Source organism: Podarcis erhardii (genome assembly GCF_964252035.2).
Source record: "Podarcis erhardii genome assembly, chromosome: 2".
In the NCBI taxonomy this organism is placed as follows: Eukaryota; Metazoa; Chordata; class Lepidosauria; order Squamata; family Lacertidae; genus Podarcis; species Podarcis erhardii.
The window spans coordinates 85,107,648-85,131,822 of record NC_138498.1 but is presented as its reverse complement, the minus strand read 5'-3'; the positions used below and the strand labels follow the sequence as shown (position 1 = coordinate 85,131,822).

Below are 24,175 nucleotides of genomic sequence, written 5' to 3'. Positions count from 1 at the left end.
GACTAATTTCTGCTCCCCCTCTATATGTTTCACTCATTACCATAATTCCTTGCTTCCTATTTAATTTTTTTCATGCAAATGCCTTCTGTAAAAGTTTTAATGTATGTACTTGAAAATAGGGATGTGCAAATCTGGTCAATTTTGCATTCCCCCCAGTCTTAAATTCAGTTTGCCGCATTTTCAGTTTGCAATGTGTTTTAAGGGAAATTCCTCACATGCATTTTGTACCATTTATTTTAGCTGGAGAAATCCATGGCAAAATTTGGAAACAACATGCATTGTTTTGTAAAATGTGAATTAGGTAGGTTCATATTAAAACACGAAATGACTTGCTTCTGGACTGGAAGGGCTGCCATCATGCATTGCTTGGTATGTTAATCACCACACAGTTGCTGGCTGATATATCGACACTTACAAAGCATGTGCAATTTACAGCAAATGTGCCAGTTGTGTTTGCAATTTATTTAGATCTGCACACCCTCAAACGTAATGTAATGGAGCAAACACACCAGATTGGTGCGTGTGACTTGATCCAGAGAAATTTGCAACCAGTTCTGTGAGTGAAGAAGGTGTAGACTTATGACTCCCAAACCACATGTGGTTCATTTGGGGGAACTGGTGAGAATTAGTTATGTTCTGCAGGATTGCTCCCACCAGAAGCCACTATCCTCTTTGTCTGCTCCACCATATCCTGATTCCTGCCTGACCATCCTTATCCTAGTGCAGAGAGTTACCTGAAGGCTGCAGAGGACAGTGTAGAGGTAGTGGAAAGCCAGGACACTGTTGTTGACAGCCAAGAGGCCAAAGAGCCAAGCAGTGCTAATAACTAGAAGCAGAACGAAGGAGCTTCGCAGCGTCATACTGGAGAGAGATAGAGAGAGACGGAGAAAAAGAGCCATCCAGAAGGACAGACACAGAGGTTAGAATCTGTGGTTGAGCTGCAGGGCAAGAGACACTAAGGAGGGTCACAAACCCATTTCTACACAGTCCAGCCACACCCATAAAATGCTCTGGGAACAGGCTCCCAAGAGGGCAACTCTTTACTGCTGAGGGCGCAGGGTGTTTCCCTAACTCACAAAACAAGTGACAGCGGCCAATACTAGCTGAGTACTGACAAAACTCACCACTTCTGCCTCAAGCAATTTCAGTTGTGGAGGAGGCAGACAATCCAGATGACATTTAGAAGGAGAGCATCTCAAGGCAGAGTGACAGAAAAGTGGAAGGACACTTACAGGGAATGGAAAAGTGATGCTCAGGCACTATAAAGCACGTTTCTGTCTGAGCAGATCATTGTGATAAGTTAATACTCACAGAACCGATTTCTTCTTGGCTTCCTTCTGGCCTGGTGAGCACAGCATCTTTGCAACCAGCAGAAACATCACCCCGTTCATCTGGAAGCAGACTGGCTAGTTAGGAACAGGCACTCAAGTGGAAAACTCTGTTTTGTTTTATATTTATTGTCTATATCCCACCCTTCCTCACTTTCATGCTCTTGCTTGTCAACACTGCCCACACTGTCTTTGAGGATTCTGTATTTGGTGTGCATTGCACAGCTGGCTTCACTGGACTCTGCAAAAGAAAAGCTTTGTCTCCCCTCTTCTGACTCCTCTTCCGATTCATGGGACAGGGCAAAAGATGAGAAGATCTCCAAGGATGGGGTCACAATGCTTAAAGGCTCACAAGCCCCCAGAGTCATAAAGTGTGGGAAAGTACATGAAAGTTGAGCTGGATCAGGCCAGGAGCCCATCTGTGTCCAGCATCCCCAAACAGATGCCCACAATAAACTTGAAAGAAGGACTTGAGCGCCAGAGCACTCTCCTCTCCTGAGGTTTCCAGCAACTGGAATGCAGAAGCATATTGCCTCTTACACTGGAGTAACAGCTGGTACCAGCGATAGCCTTATCCTCCATGAATCTGTCTAATCCTCTTTTAAAGCCATCCAAGTTGGTAGCCATTACTGCCTCCTGCGAGAGCCAATTCCATGCTTTAACTATGCACTCTGGGAAGAACTACTTTCTTTTGTCTGTCCTGAATCACCCAACATTCAGCTTTATTGAATGTTCACAAGTTCTAGTCTTTTAAGAGAGAGAGAACTCTTCTCTGTCCACTTTCTCCATGCTGTGCATTATTTTATTCACTTGTATTATGTCACATATTTCTAGAGACTGGACAGAAATGATAAAATAAGAATGAAGGGCCAAACTAGGGGGGGGAGGGAGGGAAAGGAGATAGAGGAAAAATAAGTGCAACACTAAACATTAATGACAGGAAAAGGAAGCAGAGGTACAGCAGAATGGGGACCAAATATGCTGAACGAGGAAATGGAAAGGCTACAGCATCCTGGCAAAGAGACTGAAGAAATGTAAGAAGTGCTTACCACAATGACAACGGCAATGGGCCCTGCAAAACTCCAGATCAGTTTATCATGGATGGAAATCCAGCAGAAATCTGGATTCCCAAAGCCCTCTGGATCTAAGCCAACAGATAATCCTGTCCAAAAGGAAGGAAGAAGGTCAGCCGAACAATGTATTATGTTCTACATTCCTAGTCAATATACTTTCCACATCCTTGTAGGTCAATGTAAACCTGCTTCCTCTGTTCTCCTTTGATCTACTCAGCTTCTGATGCAATCATGAGCAGGAATGCTACAAACAGAACTCTCCAGTGGTCTTGCTTTTGAAAAGGCTTTTATACCCCAGGAGGCTCAGTTCTATGACAAAGTTTGAGAGCCTCTGATCTGTGAGTCTTGCTGCTGACTAGCCACACAAAAGAAGACCTGAAGTCTTGGCTTCCCAGAGACATAGGCTTATGACTGACACAAGCAGTTACCCGCAGCATTTCAGCTGAGCAACGGCTGTGGGAACTGGGGCGATCCACACTGCAATGCCTCCAGCTTATGCATAACGTCTTGGTCACATGGCATTGCAGAAAAGGCACAGTTTGAAGCGCTACTGTAGGTTTGTTCCAAACTAAGCACATTCTGCATGTCAATTGCCAGGATACATTTCTTTCTAGAGGCAGAAAGAGAGGGGGGAAAAGGAAACCCTCACTTCCTAAACACATCTGCACTTACCAGTGATGATGGCAGGGACGCCCCAGCCAATGGCGTAGTAGAACCTCATCGCTCCATAGTTGATGTTGCGGGCCTCTGTCTGCATGCGGTAGATGTGGAGGCCTTGCACAAAAAGCCACGCAAAAGTCGAGAGGAAGAAGTAGTGGAGCAAGATGGCAATCACAGTGCAGAAGAACTGAAACAAGCAAGAGCACCACAGTTCAAAGACTTCCTCTAAAACAGCGTGAGTAGCTTGCTCCTTATCTGAAACTAATATTTTGCAACATTTCCCTTTATTGCTTCAGAAGCCCAAGACATTCTGTGGCCTAAGGCAAAGCACAAGATGCCTCCTCCAAAATTCCATGTGCAGGAGCTGACAGGTTTGGCAGCTGAATCTTATTTCAGTACTGGCAATGGGACAGTGTCCTAGACTAAGAGCAGCAGTCTTAGTTGGGGGGTGCAGACCATGTGGCACACATAGCTCTAAGCCTCCAAACATGCTGAACCTAGGACTTGCCTCTTGCTCCTCCTCCTCTCACCTGGTTTTCAGTGCGGTTGATACCCAAGAGGAAGAGCAGCTCGGAGAAGAAGAGGGTGACCGAGATGTTGCAGTGGATTCCCCGCGTGTTGGACTTGAGACCTTTCAGGCATATCAGGAAAGAGAAGGCCAGCAGCAAGAACAGAAGGGAGAGGGACACCAAGGAATAGGTCACAATGGCCAAAGTCTCCAGGTCACCTTCCAGTTGCTGCAAGGAGAAACCAAAGGCAAAAGGAGAAAGTCAGAGAAGGAAGCACACAGTAACCTGGTGGGCATGTTAACACCAAGCCATGGTTTATTAACCATGGTTTACTAAATGCCAACAACACTCTTGTGGCTCCATGGTGTTTCCTTGCCAGAAGAAGAAGAAGAAGAAGAGTTTGGATTTGATATCCCGCCTTTCACTCCCCTTCAGGAGTCTCAAAGCGGCTAACATTCTCCTTTCCCTTCCTCCCCCACAACAAACACTCTGTGAGGTAAGTGGGGCTGAGAGACTTCAAAGAAGTGTGACTAGCCCAAGGTCACCCAGCAGCTGCATGTGGAGGAGCGGAGACTCGAACCCGGTTCCCCAGATTACAAGACTACCGCTCTTAACCACTACACCACACTGGCTCTCACACTCCTGGAAATTAGACCTCCCACTCATTCCCTGCTTTATGCAGTGCACATGAGTAAACAAACATGGCTGTCTCTGACACATCTAGTTTGGTCTTTAGCGATACCAAGGCCCACTGTTTTGCTTTTTATCCCTGGCCTCTCTGATCACACCTCACTTATCACTTTCTAGGTCTTGCTGTGACCTTGTCATCAGAATTACCTCTCGGTGGGAGCTGTCCATCAGGACCCCAAAAGTGCCAAACTGGGAGCAATGGCAGCGAACGTGCGTGGCGTTTCGATAAACAAGATCACAGTCCCGTGCTGTCCAGAAGCCAGTGGGCTCAATCCTGCAGTCACAAAGATATCCAAAAAGAGAGGCCTCAAAGGAAAGAGTCTTCAAGGTGACATTTTCTTTTAGAGGCAGGCATGAGGATACTCACTGAGGATCTATGAATTATGCTTGAATTATTGACCTTTTCGGGTCAATAATTCAGGTCCATTGATTTTAATGCATTTTCTCTGAGTATAACTAACAATAGCTATCACCCTGTATCTTTAAGTTACTATGGAGGGTGCCTGTGAATGGAATTCAGCGTGGCATTGAGGTGAACAGTCCATCAATGCAAGGATTTCTTTTTGTGCCATGGAATCTACCCCCACCTCTTCCCTGCACACACACCCTAAATCTGTTCTAGGGTTCCCCCCAATGTTCTGGAGCAGATTTGGGGATGGCGCAGGGTATGTGCAGGGGGAGGAACACCTAACTGTGAAAGCAGAAGTTGTTCCACATGCACAATTATTTACTTGAAGACCGCTAATTGTATTTATGCTTTGAATAATTTTTATGCCCATCATGGAATTTTTATGCCCATCATGGAATCCATTGGGCAAAGGGTGGCTTAGAAGCATTTCAAATGAATAGGGCCTCAAAGTAAAAAAGGAAGTGAAGGATGGCTCCCTGGGAAAGAGGCAGCAAAGCAACTTACTGGCTGGAGTGATTCCACTGGACACAGAGGGGCTTGCTGCGGTTGGCAGTCTCCAGCAGGCGGAATTCTAGCACTAACGGGGTTGCCAAAGTACTCTGGAGGAAAGTGTGGTTGCTGAAGACAGACACACTCACTATGGGGGAGTTCATAACAGGGTTTTTGGGCAACCTGCAAAGAACAAAGGCAGCTTGTTACTTGATGCCACCTGGCAACACCACTGCGCCCAGACTGGTCCATGCAATGGGAGAGTGGGCTATTGCTGACCAATCCTCGACAAACTGTTTATGGTCCATTCAAGTCGGAGTCGTAGGACTTGAGATGGTAGCAAAGAGCCCAGAAGAGGAGTAAGCAATGAGTGGTACCTGAGATTGCGCCGATCCACCTGGTAGCGGGCAGGAAGAAGTCCTCCTAGAGTACGGTAAATTATGAGGATGAGGATGGTTACAGCAGGCTCAGGTTCCGGCAGGAAGTGCTTGGGAGGGGAGGTTTCCACAGTGTCATTGGTTTCACGGTTTACCAGTGTCAGTGCTGCTGTGCTGGGAGCTGGAGCTGGGAAGGCAGAACAGGAAGGAACCAATGGTATTTCTGCTGTGCACCATTTTGAGGCAGGACAGAAGAGGAGAGAGGTGCCTAGCATTGTGGTGGTATCATCTCTCAAGTTCTTATACTTTGACTGAGCTGAGCCCATTGAGCCCAACGGGCCAATCCTTTGAAGCAGAAGGAAATTCCTCCCTCTTCAACACAGGGGTATGGAACCTATTTGGCTCAGCAGGCCAGATATTTATCTCCCTCTAACCCCAGGAGTGAATTCTTGACAGATGGGCAAGATCACACACCTGTCAATCATCTGACATCATAGTGACACCAAGTAATTGACTGGTGGGTGGTCCTGACCACTTGTCAAAGTCAATCAGCGGGGTAGGCACGGGGTGATAGTGACCAAGCAGCATTGAAACCCCCCAACCAATCACCTGATGGGCAGAGGGTTCAAGTCTGCTTTCTTCAGGCATTGACCATCAAACCCTCCCATCTGCCAATATCATCCACCCATTGAGCGGAGGTAATCTGATTAACAAGGTGTGGTTTCACAAATTGGCAACATGGGCCAAACTGGAATCCCTGGTGGGCCAAGATAAGCCCATGGGCTAAAGGTTTGCCCCTGTCCCAAAGGAGAGCTGTCTTTTTGTTGCTCAGAAGGTGCTGCTTCCCATCAGAAACTTCTCCTGGGCCTTTCTCTCATGAGAAGCAAAGGGCTTCTTCTGTTACAAAGCCAACTGATCACAAACTTCTAACAATGCTTCAAGTAAATTAAACAGTCCTTCTCCAAGGCTCCAAAAGAAGAACGGGAAGCTCTCTGAGGGGGTTCCAGCCATGAGACATCCGTGTGCACTTTGCTCTTTCCCCACAGCACTGCCCAAAGGAACATAAATGGGTGCCCAGTGCAACCTGAATGAAGCATGCTGGGAAGGAGGCAATCACTTCTTGGGTTCTTGGTTACCTTGGTCTGGGCCTGGTGGAGCTCAGTCACTTACCTTCCACTTTGTGGGGTGTAAGGACTGAGAGGGGAAGCACAACGTGGGTGTGTGGGTCCCACATGACCTGGCCACGGAAGAGGGTGCTGTGATATCGGGGGTAACGCCTCCTGAAGTGGGTGTGGTTCTCCATGCGGTCAATGCTGAGCACTGCATGGAGGGGAAGAGAGAGAGAGGAGCAGATATGAGGTATGAGTTGGCCTACTTGAATGAATGATGAGAAATGAAAAGGGCCCCTTGGCCAGAGAGATGCTTCCAGCTTCAATGGAAAATCATGCATAAGGATCAAGTAAGGCACAAATATGCTGGCTTATGTTTACTGGTGGAGCATGTTTGATGCTCTCAGAGCTACTTTCCACAGTGGTTTCTAGTAAATAGATGTGCACGGGCAATGTAGTCATAGGCATCTGTTTGTAAGAGAAGGCCTGCTTTGGGAGGTTTCCTGCCCAACTGCAGAAAACATACCTGTAATACTTCTGCATGCATGAGGCGTGAAGCACCTACATGGGACGAAGCCAATGGCTTGCCAACACTTGCCCACAAAACTTAAAAGGAACAGTGTAAGGCAGGCCAAGAAATGCATTCACACCTGACCTACCACTGGTGTGGCATTCTAGCAGTCCTCTCCCCCCGTGCTGCCTTGCCCCCACGATTGAGCCTGTGCTACTCCAGCTTCTACCCCAGAAACCCAATACATCCTCAGCAAGCCCATGGCTGCCTGCAAACCAGGAGTTCACAGATGGTGGTGCAGATCATATAGACCTTCAGGGTGGTCAGTAAGCTGCTTGCGGTCTTCCAGCAACGCCCCCCCCCACAGTGCTTCTACTTACCAATATTGGGGGTCACCACGCCAACAGGGTTGAGGTAGGTGAGTTTCATGTTGCTGGCCAGTGTGCCCGTGTACTCTCTCAGCTGTTCCATCAGTCCTGCGCTGCTGTGGTCGTTCTGCAACAATGCTTCCCAGTGCTCTTGGTTATCTAAGGCCAGCACTGAGCTGCCGGCCCGCAGCAGGTTCTACAGGGCAGAGATCAAAGGTGGAACATCAGAGGACGTAAAAATCCTCCTCGCACAATGGGCTGCATCCAACTCAGTTCTACTTAGAGTAGACACAAAGAAATTAATGATCCTAAGCAAGTCATGTCTATTAATTTCAGTAGATCTGCTCTGAATAGGACTTGCATGGGACACAACCCCACTGTCTTTTAGAAGGCTGCAGTTTCCAGAACTATTTGGCTTTTAAATCATTTATTTCATTTGTAGCCCACCTTTCTTCCACGATGGAGCCCAGGGGAGCATACATTGGTTCCCAGGCAATCTCCCATCCAGGTGCTGACCAGATGGGGAAAGGTTGTATCTTGGTGGCTGAGCACATATTTTTAATGCAGATGGTCTCAGGTTTAATCCCTGGCATCTCAGTCTTAAACTGAATGGGTACATGGATCTTTTAGGTGGGAGGCTAATCACAGAAGAAAGGTAATAAGCTGCCTTTTCAAATCAGGCACTTCTTCTTGTCTAGACACCTGCCTCAAGAATCTAATAGAGGCTACTTGTTTTGAGGCTTTTGGAAACTGCAGACAGTAGGTACAAGAGGCTTTATTTCAGAATTATGAAAGTGTTGTATAAGGTGGATTTGGGGTGGAGGGAAGAGCCGGGTAAAGAGGGGGCAGAGGAGGGGTGGCTGGATATTTGAAGAGCAAATGCTTCTGATCAGAGTATTTTCCTATAAGCCTGTGAGCAGTAAAAGTATGTGTAGAAAGGGCAATAGGAAATGTGGGAAAGGTTGCGAAGAAAATAAGATTATTATCTCATGTGGCAGTCATGCAAATAAATAAAACAGCACAAGGGAAAGGGGGGTTTGGATAAAACGAAACAGGTGAGAAGAAATAAAGGGCCTCTAGATTCACAAGTTATCCCGTTGAAATGGTTGTTTGAAAGAAACATTGCTGCCGTGAGAAAATGCTTGCAGATAAGGTGCACACAGTGAAAAGAAAGAAAAACAGCACTTGTGGAAACTTGGCACTTTGATCCAAAGCTCCTAATGACCACCCCCAATGGCTTCATATAGATGCTAAATAACATTGGGGACAAAATGGTGCCCTCTGGAACCTCTGTGCTGCGGGTACAAAGGGCATTCCCCAGAGTTACCCCCTGGACTTGAACATGCTGGTGGAAGAGGAACCACTGTAGTACTCAGATACCTACCCCAGAAGTTGTAGCAGGAGGGCACCATGGTCAAGGGTATCAAAGGCAATAGCATAATGTGATAACATTGAGGAAGCACTGTAGTATAACCAATGAAGCAGAACGGGTAAGTCCAGTGTAACTCCATCCTAGTATATGCAGTTGTGTACACCTCACTTGGCTGGCGTTACTGCACTGCAAAATTCACACTAGCACGAATTTCAGTTTGCGTATTGTTTTGAAAAGCGCTGATTAGGTATATTCCCCTTGAAATGCAAATTGAATCAAGTTGCTCCCCCCATATCCTTACCTACAGCTAAGCCATCTTTGCTCAAGACATTTTAAATATCTTAAATCATTTTTATTGTAAGCTGCCCAATCTAGAGATATAGTAAGTAAATAAATAAGCAAGCCCTGTAGCATGAGCGTAGCAGGTAGGAAACGTCCTGTTATGTTTTGTGTTTCTTTGGCAGCATCTTCTGTGATCAGCTTCATAGAGAAAAGCATCTAAGCCCATCGACTCCCCCTGCCACCCACTTCCTTGAGGATTCTACCTGCCAGTAGGATGGAAGAGCAGCTTCCTTGCGGCCTAAATCCCCCACTTCCATGTTCCCAGCATGCTCAGTAACCAGAAAAAGTCCCCTCACCTCATTGAAGTGGGCATCCTGGGTGGCTGTCAGGCCAAAGCCATGCTGCCTGCTCTCAAACGCCATCAAGTGGGACAAAAGGCGATAGGTGATGTGAATATCATTGCCAAAGTAGCGCTCCATCTGATCGGTCACTGCCCGCAGCTGGTGGGCCAGCTTCTTGGCTTCTATGGTGTTCAGTTCCGTCTCGTTCCTTTCCAGACCTTCCAGCTACCAACACAGAAAACAAGGGAGGTGGGTGTGGGGGGGACCATGCAGTGCCTCTAGGAACTGAAACATAGCTCCTGTTTTTAAAGAGGCGCAAGTCACATGGAGAGGAAAGGGGCTTCTTATGTTGCTGATGAAGTGGTGGGGATTAGGGACCACTGGAAACTGTGAAACAGAACTAGCTAGAGGTGAAACTGCCACTGTGTCCATGGCCAAATTCTAGCATTTACTGTGTCAATGAAGGAATGAGAGAAGAGAAACATCCAGTTAACAGATGGTTCTGATATTTAATCCCCTGGAGGAAAAGGAAGCAGAAAAAGAGAGAAAGAGATAGAAAGAGAGGGGATTTTATGGTAAAGCAATAAAAAAGGTAAAGGTAAAGGACCCCTGGACGGTTATGTCCAGTCAAAGGTGACTATGGGGTTGTGGCGCTCATCTCACTTTCAGGCCGAGGGAGCCGGCGTTTGTCCATAGAGAGCTTTCTGGGTCAAGTGGCCAGCATGACTAAACTGCTTCCGGCGTAATGGAACAGTGTGACAGAAACCAGAGCGCATGGAAACACCATTTACCTTCTAACCACAGTGATACCTATTTATCAAATCAAATTTTATTAAACAGTCACAGACCAGATTGGTTCGTACAGCTAGTCAGCGAAACATAACACCGGAAAAAACAAAGGACAATTTCAATACAGATTAGGCCATAACAACAATTTAAGATTGGACAGCATGAATAAGATTAAGTATTTGCCTTCGCCTGCATGTTGACATTGGAAAGCTCTTGTTTTCTGCGCCTGATAGCGGCTGCACAGAATTTAGCAACATTGATCGTAATTACAGGAACCTTATCTTCTACCAAGGCTCTCATACATTGAAGTTCTGATTCATTTTTAAGCTTTTGTAGAACTGGGGCAATAAAGGTCAGGCGTAGATCCTTGTAATAGCTACAGTGCAGCAATACATGCAAACTTGTTTCCACTTCCGATGAGCCACATGGGCAAACACGTGACTCATATGGTTTGCCCTCATATCTGCCTAACAGCAGGGCAGAGGGCAGAACGTTTAATCTGGCCAGGGTAAAGGAATGTCTGTACTTAGGTATTTGTAAATCAGCCAGATAGTTTGCGGGTGAGAACCCTCTCCCAAAGTCTCTAATTGTGGCGTGTTTATCCATTTTGCCCATATGACATTGCAGCTCTATGTCCCTAATGCGCTGGAGCACTTGACTTTTGGCTCTCTCATATCCTGCCGCTATCAAGATCTGCGGGGAGAATCCCAAGCTTCTTATCTTTTCAAACAGGGAAGCTTTCCAGGTAGAATGAAAGGTGTCTAAGAGTGTTAAGGGCGCCAAACCGGCCGTGAAAAAAATAAGTTTTAACCAGTAGTCTATCTTTAGAATCCACAAACGCGCGTTAACGGGTAGTTGTCCAACTTCTAAGCGGACAGCTATATTAGATACACAGGGAGGGATCCCCAATAAACACCGATAGAATTTTGCTTGAAATGCCTCTATAGGCGCAAAATTTTTAAAACTGCAAACCTGGGATCCATAAGTGAGTTGTGGGAGTATTTTTGCAGCAAAAACCTGGGAGGCCGCTGGAACGTATTTTCCCCCTTTCCCATGAAAGAATCTTGTAAGGGCTTTGTTGGCCCTTCCTGCGTTGGCAATGGTGTTTTTCATCTGTTGGTGCCACGAGACCCTTTCCTGAAAAGTTATTCCCAGGTATTTGAAAGTTGCTACCTGGTCAATAGGTTGACCATTAATTCTCCATTTGTGTTTCCTTCTTTTTTTTGAAAACACCATAATTTTAGATTTGCTGTAATTTATTATTACATTTATTAATAGTTGTTCCGCACTGGTGTGCTTTTGAACTGCTAGGTTGGCAGGAGCTGGGATAGAGCAATGGGAGCTCACCCTGTCGTGGGGATTCGAACCACCGACCTTCCGATTGGCAAGCCCAAGAGGCTCAGTGGTTTAGACCACAGCGCCACCCGCATCCCTATCTCTTAATAATATATAACCCTTAACACTTGCCAACATTTATCCTCAAATTTCTGTACTTTATCCCCACCCTCACCCTGCTTTTCTCTATGAAAGAGCCATATGGATCTTAGGTGGAACTACCTATGCTAAGTTTATTTACCATGCCTGGTGTATATGATGTCATGTAAGCAGGATGCGTAAAGGCATTTGTTTCTACAGAGCGATGGGAGCAGATTCCCTCTTATTGATAGGGTGGTAAAAAAGGTAAAGGTACCCCTGCCCGTAGGGGCCAGTCGCGTCCAACTCTAGGGTTGTGCGCCCATCTCACTTAAGAGGCCGGGGGCCAGCGCTGTCCGGAGATACTTCCGGGTCACGTGGCCAGCATGACAAAGCTGCTCTGGCGAGCCTGCACCAGCGCAGCACACGGAAACACCGTTTACCTTCCTGCTATAAAGCGGTACCTATTTATCTATTTGCACTTAGGAGTGCTTTCGAACTGCTAGGTGGGCAGGAGCTGGGACCGAAAGACGGGAGCTCACCCCACCACGGGGATTCAAACCGCCGACCATGCGATCGGCAAGTCCTAGGCGCTGAGGTTTTACCCACAGCGCCACCCGCGTCCCGCTAGGGTGGTAGAAGCATCTATCTAAGTATTTGGCTAGTAGTATAACAATGGAGGGAGGAGCCTCACTGCAGAGAGATGGGGTGGGCAGAAGCTGCTCATTCTGCTTTCCTAACGTTCAATTAGCTGCCTCTTCTAATTCCAGGCAACTCAACAGAGTGGTGATTGATCGGACTGGATGGCACACAGTTTATGCCCTAGTCAGTTTCAGCCCTAAGGGGAAGTTTTGCACTTTGAATGCCCTCGATGGGCTACTCAATTTAGTCAGACCTCAGCATCCTTTATGCTTCAGAAGTTATTGCTGTACAAGCCGCTGCTTGCACTGTCACCTTTGCTGTGGGTCAGCAGAATCAAACCAACAGATTCGGTGCAGGCTTTTTGCAGGAACGAGTTCAGAGTCATTGCACAAAACAGGCCAGGAAAGTTTGAAAACCACTGTTTTAGCATAAACGTAGGCATAACACTCGGGAGAGAAGCCTTGCACTGCTGACAACATTCATTCTGAAGCAGGCTGTATGTGTGCAGCCCATAACACACATTATCTGCTGTGCAGACATACTAGGGCAGTCAGCGCAGGCTTTGCACAGATACTGTGTTGCTTATGCAGCTCAGAAATACCAAAACTGTGAGCCAAGCAAAGCCCACCCAGACAGGAGACAGACAGAGAGGGTTACCAATGCTGAGAGCTCCTTAAAGGCAGGTGATGTGCAGTTGAAGAGATCGGGTTCCAACCAGCCTCTTTCCTCATCACAGTGCCGAACTGCTGCACCTTAGAGAGGGAAGAATGCCTAAGTTAAGAAATGAGTGACTGAGGAGGACATTCCCTGCTGTTGCTGCTGCCTCCCACTAAGAGATTGTCAGGGCAACAGCATCATGTCAGGTCAGGCTCACTGAACAAAGCATTGGCAATACCACCAACACAGAACACCAGCATCAGTGAGGGAACAGATTCAGAGGAGGCTGCACAGACCCTACATTAGCATTTGCTAAGGTCACCACCCCGATTTCACATTCACAAATTTGAATTTTGTGAGAGTCCTCCCAAATGCTGGGGTTAATTGTTTTCAGGCTAGGCCTGAGAGAACTCACCAGTCACAGATTCTCTGCCATGTATCTAGCACATCACATGATATTTCAGTTACCCCATGAATGGACAGATAAAAGCTTTTGAAGGAGAGGGGTAAATATTATGTTGTGCAAACCCTTATCAAGCTCAAAAACAATTTCTGATTTGTAAGACTTTCTGGACTACCGTAAGAGTCACTTGAGATGACTCCACAAAGAAGGATCAATGCACAGCTAGAGCAAATCAGAACTGATGTAGAATTAAAATTTCATTGGCCAAGCTAATATAGCTCATTATCAGCCTCTGGCTGAATGCGGTCTTTTCTGTTTTTTGCCTTGTGCACTCCTGAGAATGAACCATCTCTCACTGTACGCCTGCAGAGCTGATCAAACGAGGGGAGGAAGTTTTGAATCATGATAATGATTTGTCAAGTGCTACTGGGAGGGACAACTGCTCTCCAAACCGAGACTGCAATTTTTTATTTTATTTTTTTTTAAAAATGAAAACTGGGTTAGTTCTCATACAGACATCCAGCAAGTTTGACCAACTGGTTGTATGGGACTTTAGCATGACTAGGTTTCTCTGGATTGGGGCAAGATTTTATTCCCTTATCAATTATGTTTGCAGAACTGATGCTTCTTTGACAGTGACACATTTGATAAGGAAAGTTGGGGAGGACTCCAGAGGGTAGGAGGCATGTACAAACATAGGGAGAAGGAAGGAAGAGCTGAGGATCTGAGTGAAGCATGAAAGATCCACACCCAGGACAAGTGGGGGTGGGGATCCCTCGCTAAACCTCTTTTGGGAAAAGGCAACAGCTCAGTGGTAGGACATCTGCTTTGCATGCAGAGGATTTCAAGTTCAATTCCCAGCATTGCCAGGTAGAGCCGAGAGATTCCCCTGTCTGAAATCCTGGAGAGCTGCTGCCTGTCAGTGCAGACAACACTGAGCTAGATAGGCCAAAGTCTAGACTCAGAGCAAAGCAGTTTTCTATGTTCCTCTTAGATTCTGAGTGACAGCCAGATCAGAGGTTACAGGCAATTGTCTAATTTGGAGAGACAAAACCGGAAGATGACGGAAGAGGCTACATGGACAATTTGGAGCAGAAAAACGCCATCTTTCCTCCACTGTTTCTCCACTCCACATCACCTCCTCCACATCACAAGCCATTTTTCAGAGGGGAGGAGAGGTATGTTTGGGGCAAAGTGCACATGTTTGCACATAATGCCTGGCTTAGCCCCGACACGCCACCTGCATGTTTTCAATTTTTCTGCAACCCAAAGGGCTAAAGACTTGCATGTTTTAAGTCAAAGAAATGTGACAATCCCAAATTGTGTTTAAGCCACAGAAGACTGCACTGGAGCGCAAGGTCCCAGCATTTGTGGCACCAATCACAGCCATGCAGCTTTCTAGAACACTTGAATGTCACCAGCATCACAGAAAGCCAGAAGGCCCACACTACCAATATCTATACAGAAGTGATATAGATATCTAGTGGGAGCATTAAGACACCCTTAATGCTATATTCCATATCACAAACAGCACTGACACCATTATCAGCATGACCTGCGCCATCTGCCATCCTCACCGGTGGCACTAGAAGTGTGTTCAGCAATGACCTGAATGGGAAAGACATCAGCAAAGTAACAACAGCTGTGATCTCTAATAGTTCAAAAGCATGGCACGTGAATCTGTCATCTTCGCTGCTTTACAAATGGGGAGGGGAAATGAAGTTGTGGCAGGGCCAGGATTACGTAAATCAATGCTGGAGTCAAACGAATGCTGCTCCTTAGCAAGCATGGGCTTCTATATCTGAGCTGAGAACTCCTGTGTTGAATAGAGTGTCCACCGTCCAATCAACTGAGATGCCCCAGGCAGTTGCTAAAGCTTCCACAGTGGACGGCTACCCATTCTGCTAGCTCAAGATTCTAGGCTCAATCCTCCACACTTTTTGTTAAACGCTGTCAGGGAGAAGGTCTGGGAAAGTTCTTTCCAAGGGCTAGGATATCATGTGCCTGTAGGGCCAGCTATTACGACAGGCTGTATGGCCAAGACTGGACTGCTCCCTAAGTCACCCAGTTTTTGAACATATATAACCATCTTCCCTGAATCAAGATCTGGGGGAACCTGTCCTGAGTTTCAGCAGCAGCCAGAATTACAGCAATGAATGTCTGGCCCTTGTGTCAGTCCCCAGCCCCTTCACAGAGCAGTGTAAAAAACTACCTGTAAAAAACTGAGGGGAAGCATCAAGGAAAAAGTTTGAGCAGTTAATCATGCAAGGCTCTTGAGGTTAAACAACAATAGCAAGAAAGCAGTTGGCCTGCCTGAAGCACAAGAACTAGAATCCAAAGATTGTACATGTGGTGTTATAAGGTGGGGTAGAAACTGAGCTTACTCCACAGTAGAAAATGTTGCACGTGAATATAAGTCTGCATGCAGCCAAACCCTCTTATTGCACAATTCAATGCCTTTCTTTCCTTTTCCTCTTTATTAGAAAGTGGCACCCTGGGCTGCTTTTTGAGATGTGCACCTAAGACATTTAAGCAGACACAGATGGAGGCTGGTGCCCATTGGGAGGGATAGGGTGGAAAGCAGGGAGGCAACACTACATGGAACCACAGCCAATGATAGATGGAGCCTGCTCTGGTTTTGTCCCTATCCTCCACCTTGCTGAATTCTACAAGAGCAAAACTGAGACTAAGGAGGAGCATGCTGACAGCCAGTGACACCCCCTAAACTAGTTGTAAGTAAGGAGGCAAGTACGTGGGGGCTGGCTAAGGGCAGGCAAAGTTTGGTGGGGTAGTGTCCCATCTGCCCAATGGACCAGCCTCCACTGGCATATACCTAAAAATGTGAAGGGTGAATAAGCAACTGAGGGCCTGCAAACATGTGTATTTATGTATCTTCATCCAGTGAGCCAGGACTGGCTGCATCTCCTTGCTGAGAGCACACTTGGTAAAACATGTGGCATGGCCAAGACAATAATTAGCAGAAAGCAAGAAAGCCAACACAACAGGCAACAACCAAGCTGATTTCTTATGTTCATACTAGCTTTTGCCAACACGTGCTCCATCATCATCACCATCACCATCACCATCACCACCATTATTATTATTATTATTATTATTATTATTATTATTATTATTATTATGTCCTGAAACTGAGAGGTGGAAAGCAGGCACAGTCTACACCATTGGCTGTGCTGGCATTCCACCTCTCAGTTTCAGGGCTCATTGGTTGGTAGGGATGGTTGAGGAATTGCTCATAATTCCTAAGAGAACATCAAGGCAGTAAGCAGAAGCGGAAGCAGGTTATACAAGCGCAGAGGGAGTGGGAGGAAATAAAAAGGGGGAATTGCAGGCCATTTTCTGCAGGTTAGTGTCTGGCGAAAGGCAAAGAAGCTGAAGGTTCAGGCAGGATTACAAGGAAATCAGGGCCAAGCAAGGCAAGAACGATAGTGCCAGCAGCCCTTGCAGCTGATGGGGAAAGTGTGGGGTCCAGCGGTGTCTCAAGCAGGAAGCAGGGAATGGAGAAGCCACACAAAGCAGCCCTTATAAAGCAGGTGAGGGGAGGAAAAGAGACAGCAATAGGCCTTACCTGCACCCCGCAAACCTGCACAGGCGGAAGAGAAAGAAACGTAGAGAAAAGGGACAGCATTAAAAGTTCTAAAGCAATGCTAATGCACTGTGAGTTTCCCAGGACAGAGTCTCTGCTGAAAGGCAACTGTGCAGAAGGTTCTCACTCCTGTATGTGTATCGATCCTCAAAACTTATCCAAAAAGTGTATTTACCACAAAACTTATATGTACCACAAAACTTATCCAAAGAGTATATTTGGATTCAAGCAAGCAATGGCTTAAACAAAACATTCCAAGGCAACCCATCTCCTTGAGCCTAAAAGACAACACTTCCCCAAATCATTCTGTCAAATGCTGTGCCTTGATCAGAGCATCTATATGTGGGAATGGATGGGACTGCCCAATGCCCTGCAACCCACTTCCCCACTAAGGACGGCAGTAGTACAAGGCAGTGCTAGAACTAATAGGTGAGAATAGAAGGGTAGCACATTTCGGATTAAACTTGAGGAGAAACCTCCTAGTGGTAAGAGTTTCCTAGTGGACAGGTTGCCCCAGGAGATGATTGGCTCTTATTTGCTGGAAGTATTTATTTGTTGATCAGATAAATAGTTGTGCTAGTGCAATGGGGCTTCCTCCCTCTCTTCTCCCCTGTGCCACCCATGCACCCCCAATTTGGCCCCCTCAAAGCAGCACATGGGGGGGAGGGAAGAGGAGAGATTGCTCTGTAGGGCAAGCAGAAATGCTTGCACTGACTAGTGATCTCCTTAGCACCTCTTTGAATTCCACCCTACATCTCTCACCTTTCCACCCAGTGGCGATCAAGAATTCAAAGGCAGTAAAAAACACTAGAACAGCAACAAAAGTACAAAGGAAAGCACAGCAATAAGAAGGCTAAGATAATGCAAAACAAGCACCACCTGTTAAAAGCACCATCAATATATTTACAAATCAGCTTGACAGGGATGCTGTGGAGATTTCTGCACTGAGCCAGGGGTGGGCGATTGGGCTGGAGGATCTCCAAAGGTCCCTTCCAACTGAAAAATCCTGAACCCTGGCAGCATCACCAACACATTTCTATTTACTGTCAGAAATAGTCTATTGCCAGGACAACAAACATCTCTGAGCCTACTTCAGAAGGCCCAATTTCTTCAAAATCTTACTGATGACAATGGCTCCCAGAAATCAGCTAGGACAGTGTTGGAAAAAAGAAGACAGAAAAGATATGACTTAGGAGGGGGACTAGCAGTGAGTTGGGTCTGCTGAAACCAAACAGGACAGATCCAATCTGTCCATAAAGTCATCGCCCTGCAAGTGGAAACACTTACCCAGTGAACCTTTGGGACAAGGCACCACAGCTGTCAAGCCAAACTTGGTTTGAGGCCACCAGACCCCAGATTTCAAAGATTTAGGACATGCATCGTAGAGCACTGTGAAGCCAAACACAGAAACATAAGTCACAGGGAATCTAAGGTAGGGGGGTTTATTCCACACAATGCCTTGATTGAAGACAGGGAGGCCTTTGAAAAACTCTCAAAACTGATCAGTGTAACATCAAATAAAATATAACATTGTCTAAAATGAAATTTCAATTTTCAATGGTATTTAATAGCTTATAAAGCACAAAAAAGGAACCTAGACCACAAAACTACAGAGGCAGCAGATTTTATGCACATACAGTGGCCTTGTGAGAAAAATGTAAAATTACTGTGGGGGATGATACAACTCATTAAAGAAATATTAGGCTCTGAACTGCTGAAGGGACCCAGAGGGGCAACTTCCAAATCCTTTGCAGCATAGACCCGAGTTGTGTGATACAGAATCTGTGCAGAGTTGTGTTCTGCAGAAAGAATTTCATATAGTACTACAGCAGCAGCGACCAGGAAGCCTCTATGACTGATAAATGTTTCAAAGATGGTCATTGTGATGGGATGATGAGCTGCTTGTGCGTAAAAGCTTGGTCCCTCAGGGTTTGGGCATGGTTCTCAAACTCTGTCCTTAGCGGAGCCCTTAAACATGACTCCCTTAATCGCTGGCAGAATCCGACAGTGGCCGTTTATGGAATCTACTCCAGCATAAAAGCTCCTTGACGGAAACGCGTCTTCTGGATTCTCTGTGCGACAGTTTCCGGCGAGGAGTGGGTCCTGAGACTTCTCCACTGTTCTCGCTGGAAGACTCCCTGAGCCATCCCTTCGACTCACTTTCTCTCTGATCTCCCTCTTTCCCCCTGCTGGTACCTTCCTCCGCTGCTGAGTCTCTCCTAGCTTCCGAGAGCCCCTCCACCACCTGCCTTTCCGATGGCAGTTCCCTGACATCCAGCTCCCCTCCAGGGCCACCTTCACCCCCTCCCGCCCCCTCCTCTACTGGCGGTGTGGATGGAAAACCCCGGAAAGAACACTCCTCATCGTCAGAGGATTCAAACACTTCTCTCCACTGACTCCCGTCTCTTCTCCCTGAGTCCTCCTCCTCGTCGGAGTCTATTCCCTCTTCCAGCCCTGACTCTGGGAACCCTTCAAACTCCTCTTCCTCATCGGTGGTGCCGAAGTGTTCCCTCCCGAACCGTGCCACGGGCTGAGGTTTCCTTGGGAACCGTTGATGAAACGTTTCTATTAAAACCTCGTCATTGACCTCCTCTGCCGGTACCCATGTGTTTTCTGATTTCGGTTCCCCTTCCCATTCTACCAAGTACTCCACCTGATTCCCTTTCCACCTGGAATCAATGATTTCTGCCACATGCATGTTGCGTTCCCTTTCTTCTATGACTGGTGTTTGTGTAACCTCCCTCTCACATCCCCCCCACTCCCACCCCTCTCGGTACGGCGACAGTAAGGACCTGTGAAATACTGGGTGCAGTTTCATGTGGTTGGGCAACCTGAGTTTGAATGCCACCGGGTTGACCTGTTGTATGACCTCAAAGGGTCCCAGCCGTTTGGGTCTCAATTTCTTACACCCTCCCTTGAACGGCAGTCCTTGGGTGGATAGCCACACCCGGTCCCCCACCCTTATGGTTTCACCTTCCCATCTGCTTCTGTCTGCTTGCTTCTTGTATTCTTCCTTGGCCCTCTCTAAGTTAAGTTGGAGTTGCCGGTGGATCGCTTCCATCTCTTCAACAAAGTGTTCCGCTGCCGGGACGCCCCATCTTTCCCCTCCTTCTCCTGGAAATGCCCTGGGATGACACCCATAATTAGCCAGGAAGGGACTCATCCCTGTGGACACATTCTCCGCGTTGTTGTAGGCAAATTCTGCCAGGGCCAACTTATCTACCCAATCATTTTCTCTGTCATTAACATAACACCTCAGGTATTGTTGTAAAATACCGTTTGCCCTTTCCGCCTGCCCATTTGTTTCTGGGTGTCGGGCAGTCGAAAAATTGACCTCTACGTGCAGTAAGCTCATAAGCTTCCTCCAGAACCTGGAAGTAAATTGTTTCCCTCGGTCTGAGACCACCCTCAAGGGGGCGCCATGCAACCTAAAAATATGTTTTACAAACAACTTGGCGGTTTCTTCCGCTGTGACCGCATGCAAACAGGCTATAAAATGGCACATCTTAGTTAATAGGTCTACCACCACCATGACAGCTGTTTTCCCTTTGGATTTTGGCAGATCCGTCATAAAATCTATGGATACTGCCTCCCATGGCCTTTCTTGTGTGGGTAAGGGTTCCAGTAGCCCCGCTGGTGCCAGCCTCTCCCCTTTTGCTCGCTGGCATCGGTCGCACCCCCTTACATATTCCCGTACATCTTCCCTCACCTTGGGCCACCAAAACTCCCTGGTAACCAACCACATGTTTTTGTGTTGCCCGAAGTGCCCTGCTGTGGGGCTGTCGTGCAATTGTTTGAGTACCCGGCCCCTCAATTCTCCTTCGGGTATGTACAGTGCCCTCTTGTAATACAACGTTCCGTTCCTTTCCTCAAACCCCCCTGTGTTCTCTCCACCTCCCCGGAGTCCTCTGAGCTTCTCTTGGGCATATTCATTGTTCTCGGTTCCCTCTACCAGCTCTCTCGGCCCCACCAATGCCGCCCCACACACCCAGTGGTCCTCGGGGATGATATGTCTCTCCTCTGGTGCTCCCTCTCCCTCTAAATACTCTGGTTTTCGAGAGAGAGCGTCCGCTCTGACATTCTCCTTCCCTGGCATGTAGCAAATTTCAAAATGGAATTTGGAGAACTCCTGGGCCCATCTCACTTGTCTCTGGTTCAGTACTCGGGCAGTTCTCCAGTATTCTAGGTTTTTGTGGTCGGTGCGCACTTGGACCTTGTGCTGCGCTCCAATCAGCAAGTGTCGCCATCTCCGGAACGCTTCATGAATGGCGAGTAGTTCTTGGTCGTACACGGTGTAGTTCCTCTCGGATTTGTTCAATTTCCGCGAGAAGAAGGCACACGGTCTCCATTCCGACGTATCCTTTCCTGGCTGAAGAAGCACCGCCCCCACCGCTCGGTCTGATGCATCGGTCTCTACTCTCATCGGTTGCCGCAGATCCACGTGCAAAAGTTGTTCTTCCGACGCGAACGCCTTCTTTAACCTTTCGAACGCTCGCTGCGCCTCTTCCGTCCAGACAAATTTCTTCTTGCTGCTGAGACAATCCGTGGTGGGCGCCGTTAAGTGGGCGAAGTTCTTGATGAACTTCCGGTAGAAGTTTCCAAACCCCAGGAACCTTTGCACGTCCTTCTTTGTTTTAGGTGTCTTCCATTCCAGTACCGCTTGAACCTTGCTGGGATCCATGGCTAATCCCTTGTCTGACAAACGATACCCCAGGAATTCCACCTCTCTGGTATGAAACTGACACTTCTCCAGTTTCACCCACAGCTGGTTTGCTTGCAGTCTGCTCAGTACCTCTCTTACGTCCCGCACATGCTGCTCCTCATTCTCTGAGTACACCAATACGTCATCTAAGAATGCCACACAGTTTTTGTAAAGTAAAGGTCCCAGGACGTGATTCATAAATGATTGAAAACAGGCTGATCCCGCCTGTAGACCGAAGGGCATAACGTGGTACTCAAAGGCCCCCAAGGGGGTGAACATGGTAGTTTTCCATTCGTCTCCCTTTCTCATTCGTATCAGGTTATAAGCCCCCCTCAGGTCCAGTTTGGTGAAAATTTTCCCCTTCCTCACTCGGGTCAAAATGTCATCGATTCTGGGCATGGGGAAAGTCACTGGTTCTGACACTGCATTTACGGCTGGCAGAATCCGACAGTGGGCGTTTACGGAATCTACTCCAGCATAAAAGCTCCTTGACGGAAACGCGTCTTCTGGATTCTCTGCGCGACAGTTTCCGGCGAGGAGTGGGTGTACCTATAGGAGGTCCTGAGACTTCTCCACTGTTCTCGCTGGAAGACTCCCTGAGCCATCCCTTCGACTCACTTTCTCTCTGATCTCCCTCTCTCCCCCTGCTGGTACCTTCCTCCGCTGCTGAGTCTCTCCTAGCTTCCGAGAGCCCCTCCACCACCTGCCTTTCCGATGGCAGTTCCCTGACAGTCATGCTAACTAATTATGTTAAAATAAGGAGTGAATAAAGGTGGGAAGGTTGGCTCATTGGGAATGACATGATTTGCATTTAGTCCTGGAACAAGAAACGTACTGATCCAGTTCAGATTTTTTCTATGTTGCCTGTACTGTGAATTGCTTGTCTTTCAGCTTAAGCTGCCATCTTCCATGAAGTTCCAGTGCTGAAGCTGCTCTCATGAAGAACCCCTCTAAAGCACCCTGAGTTTACTCTCTCATCAACTTACGACAAAGCCATTGGCGAATGAGACATATTCCCCCCTTCCAAAAATTGGGGGAAATGACTATTCCCCTCAAATTGGCTGTTACATTCACCTGACACCCCCCCCCCATTTATTTGGACTTCCTGAAGGGCCAGAAGCAAAAACGGGCAGAGCAAGCCCAGCTCTGAGGAGTGGACAGCTACAGGTGGAGCAATCTCCCCAGTTTGACAGGGGAGACGGGAGGCTCCCTCAGAACTGTTTAGAAACGTGGACACCTACTCACCCTGGCACCCGCTGGGTGTCACCTCGGCAAAAGGGCTGTCGCAGCTGTTGCACTGCCGGCCAATCACGCCAGGCCTGCAGTGGCACTGGCCCACTTCCTGGTCGCAGGAACGGGAGGAGGAGCCGATGGGGTAGCAGTCACAGGGGAGGCAAGTGTCGCTCCCTTTGGGGCGGTAGTGGAACTCCTGTGGGGAGAAGGGAGAGGGGCAGGGGAGGCGGTTAGAGAGCTGGGTCGCAGGAGGAGGAGCGGGCAGCAGGGGGAGCGAAGGGCAAACTGTGGGCAAGAAGGGAGGGCCGACATAAGGGAGCCCAACGAAACAAGCAGGAGAAAGGGAGCAGGGCCTGGTGGGACAAAGAGAGGAGCACTGTTAGGGCAGCAGAAAGCAGAGGCTGGCCCAGCCCAGCCCAGCCGGTCAGCCAGAACAGGGAGATTCTACACAGTGTTTCTCCAACTTGGGTCCCCAGCTGTTGTTGGACTACAACTCCCATCATCCCAATAGTCCTGCTAGCTAGTGATTGGGATGATGGGAGTTGTAGTCCAACAATAGCTGGAGACCCAAGCTGCAGAAACACATAAGCTGTTCATGCCTCCCAAGCCTGGTATCGGCAGCCAGTCAGCTTGGGGACACTGGTTCAGGGTCCCAGGGGCTCAGAAGGTTCCTTCGCCAACCTGATCCAGCTATGCTGCTGGGCCCTGCCCTGCCCTGCCCTGTTTTGGAGTGAGAGCCAAACTTGGCTGCACAAGTGGGTGTGGGTGTTAGTAGGGGGGTGGGATTGGCAGCACTGTGCTAGCCCTGCTTCTTCCATTCCAGCGCTCCCAAAGTGCTTTCGGCTGTCTGATGATGCAGGGTCCTCCCAATCCATCATGCCTAGTAGGTGCCAGAGTGAACAGCAGTTTCTCAGTTCCTTAAAAAGTCTCTATCCTGGTTCAAGCACTATTCCTAAGCCTGCAGCGTTGGGTTTAGGTCAAGGAGTGATGTCCTGATAACAGGCAAGAAGGCAAGCAGGCACAGGTATTGAGAGAGGGAAATGGAGGACTCTTGCCAGGTGGCGCATAGAAACATAGAAACTGAAGGAACCACAAGGGTCATCTATTCCAACCTCCTGCAATGCAGGAAACTTTTGTCCAACGTGTGGCTCGAACCCAGGACCCTGAGATCAAAGGTATCATACTCTACTATCCCAGCAACCACACAATTTCTA

General features: G+C 47.7%; 1 protein-coding gene across 1 annotated transcript in view; it reads right to left on the bottom strand.

Annotated features, from left to right (window-relative positions):
- Positions 1-24,175, bottom strand: part of CELSR3 (cadherin EGF LAG seven-pass G-type receptor 3) — a 90,843-nt gene that overhangs the window by 12,875 nt on the left and 53,793 nt on the right. The window contains exons 15-29 of the mRNA XM_081850976.1: positions 22,974-23,157; positions 18,314-18,415; positions 17,009-17,023; positions 13,020-13,114; positions 9,534-9,743; positions 7,536-7,719; positions 6,706-6,855; positions 5,536-5,722; positions 5,174-5,341; positions 4,408-4,534; positions 3,592-3,798; positions 3,074-3,248; positions 2,378-2,490; positions 1,312-1,391; positions 735-861 (exon numbers count right to left, since the gene is read on the bottom strand). Of these exons, the coding sequence (XP_081707102.1) occupies positions 735-861; positions 1,312-1,391; positions 2,378-2,490; positions 3,074-3,248; positions 3,592-3,798; positions 4,408-4,534; positions 5,174-5,341; positions 5,536-5,722; positions 6,706-6,855; positions 7,536-7,719; positions 9,534-9,743; positions 13,020-13,114; positions 17,009-17,023; positions 18,314-18,415; positions 22,974-23,157 (2,124 nt within the window). The remainder of the gene's footprint in view (positions 1-734; positions 862-1,311; positions 1,392-2,377; positions 2,491-3,073; positions 3,249-3,591; positions 3,799-4,407; positions 4,535-5,173; positions 5,342-5,535; positions 5,723-6,705; positions 6,856-7,535; positions 7,720-9,533; positions 9,744-13,019; positions 13,115-17,008; positions 17,024-18,313; positions 18,416-22,973; positions 23,158-24,175) is intronic.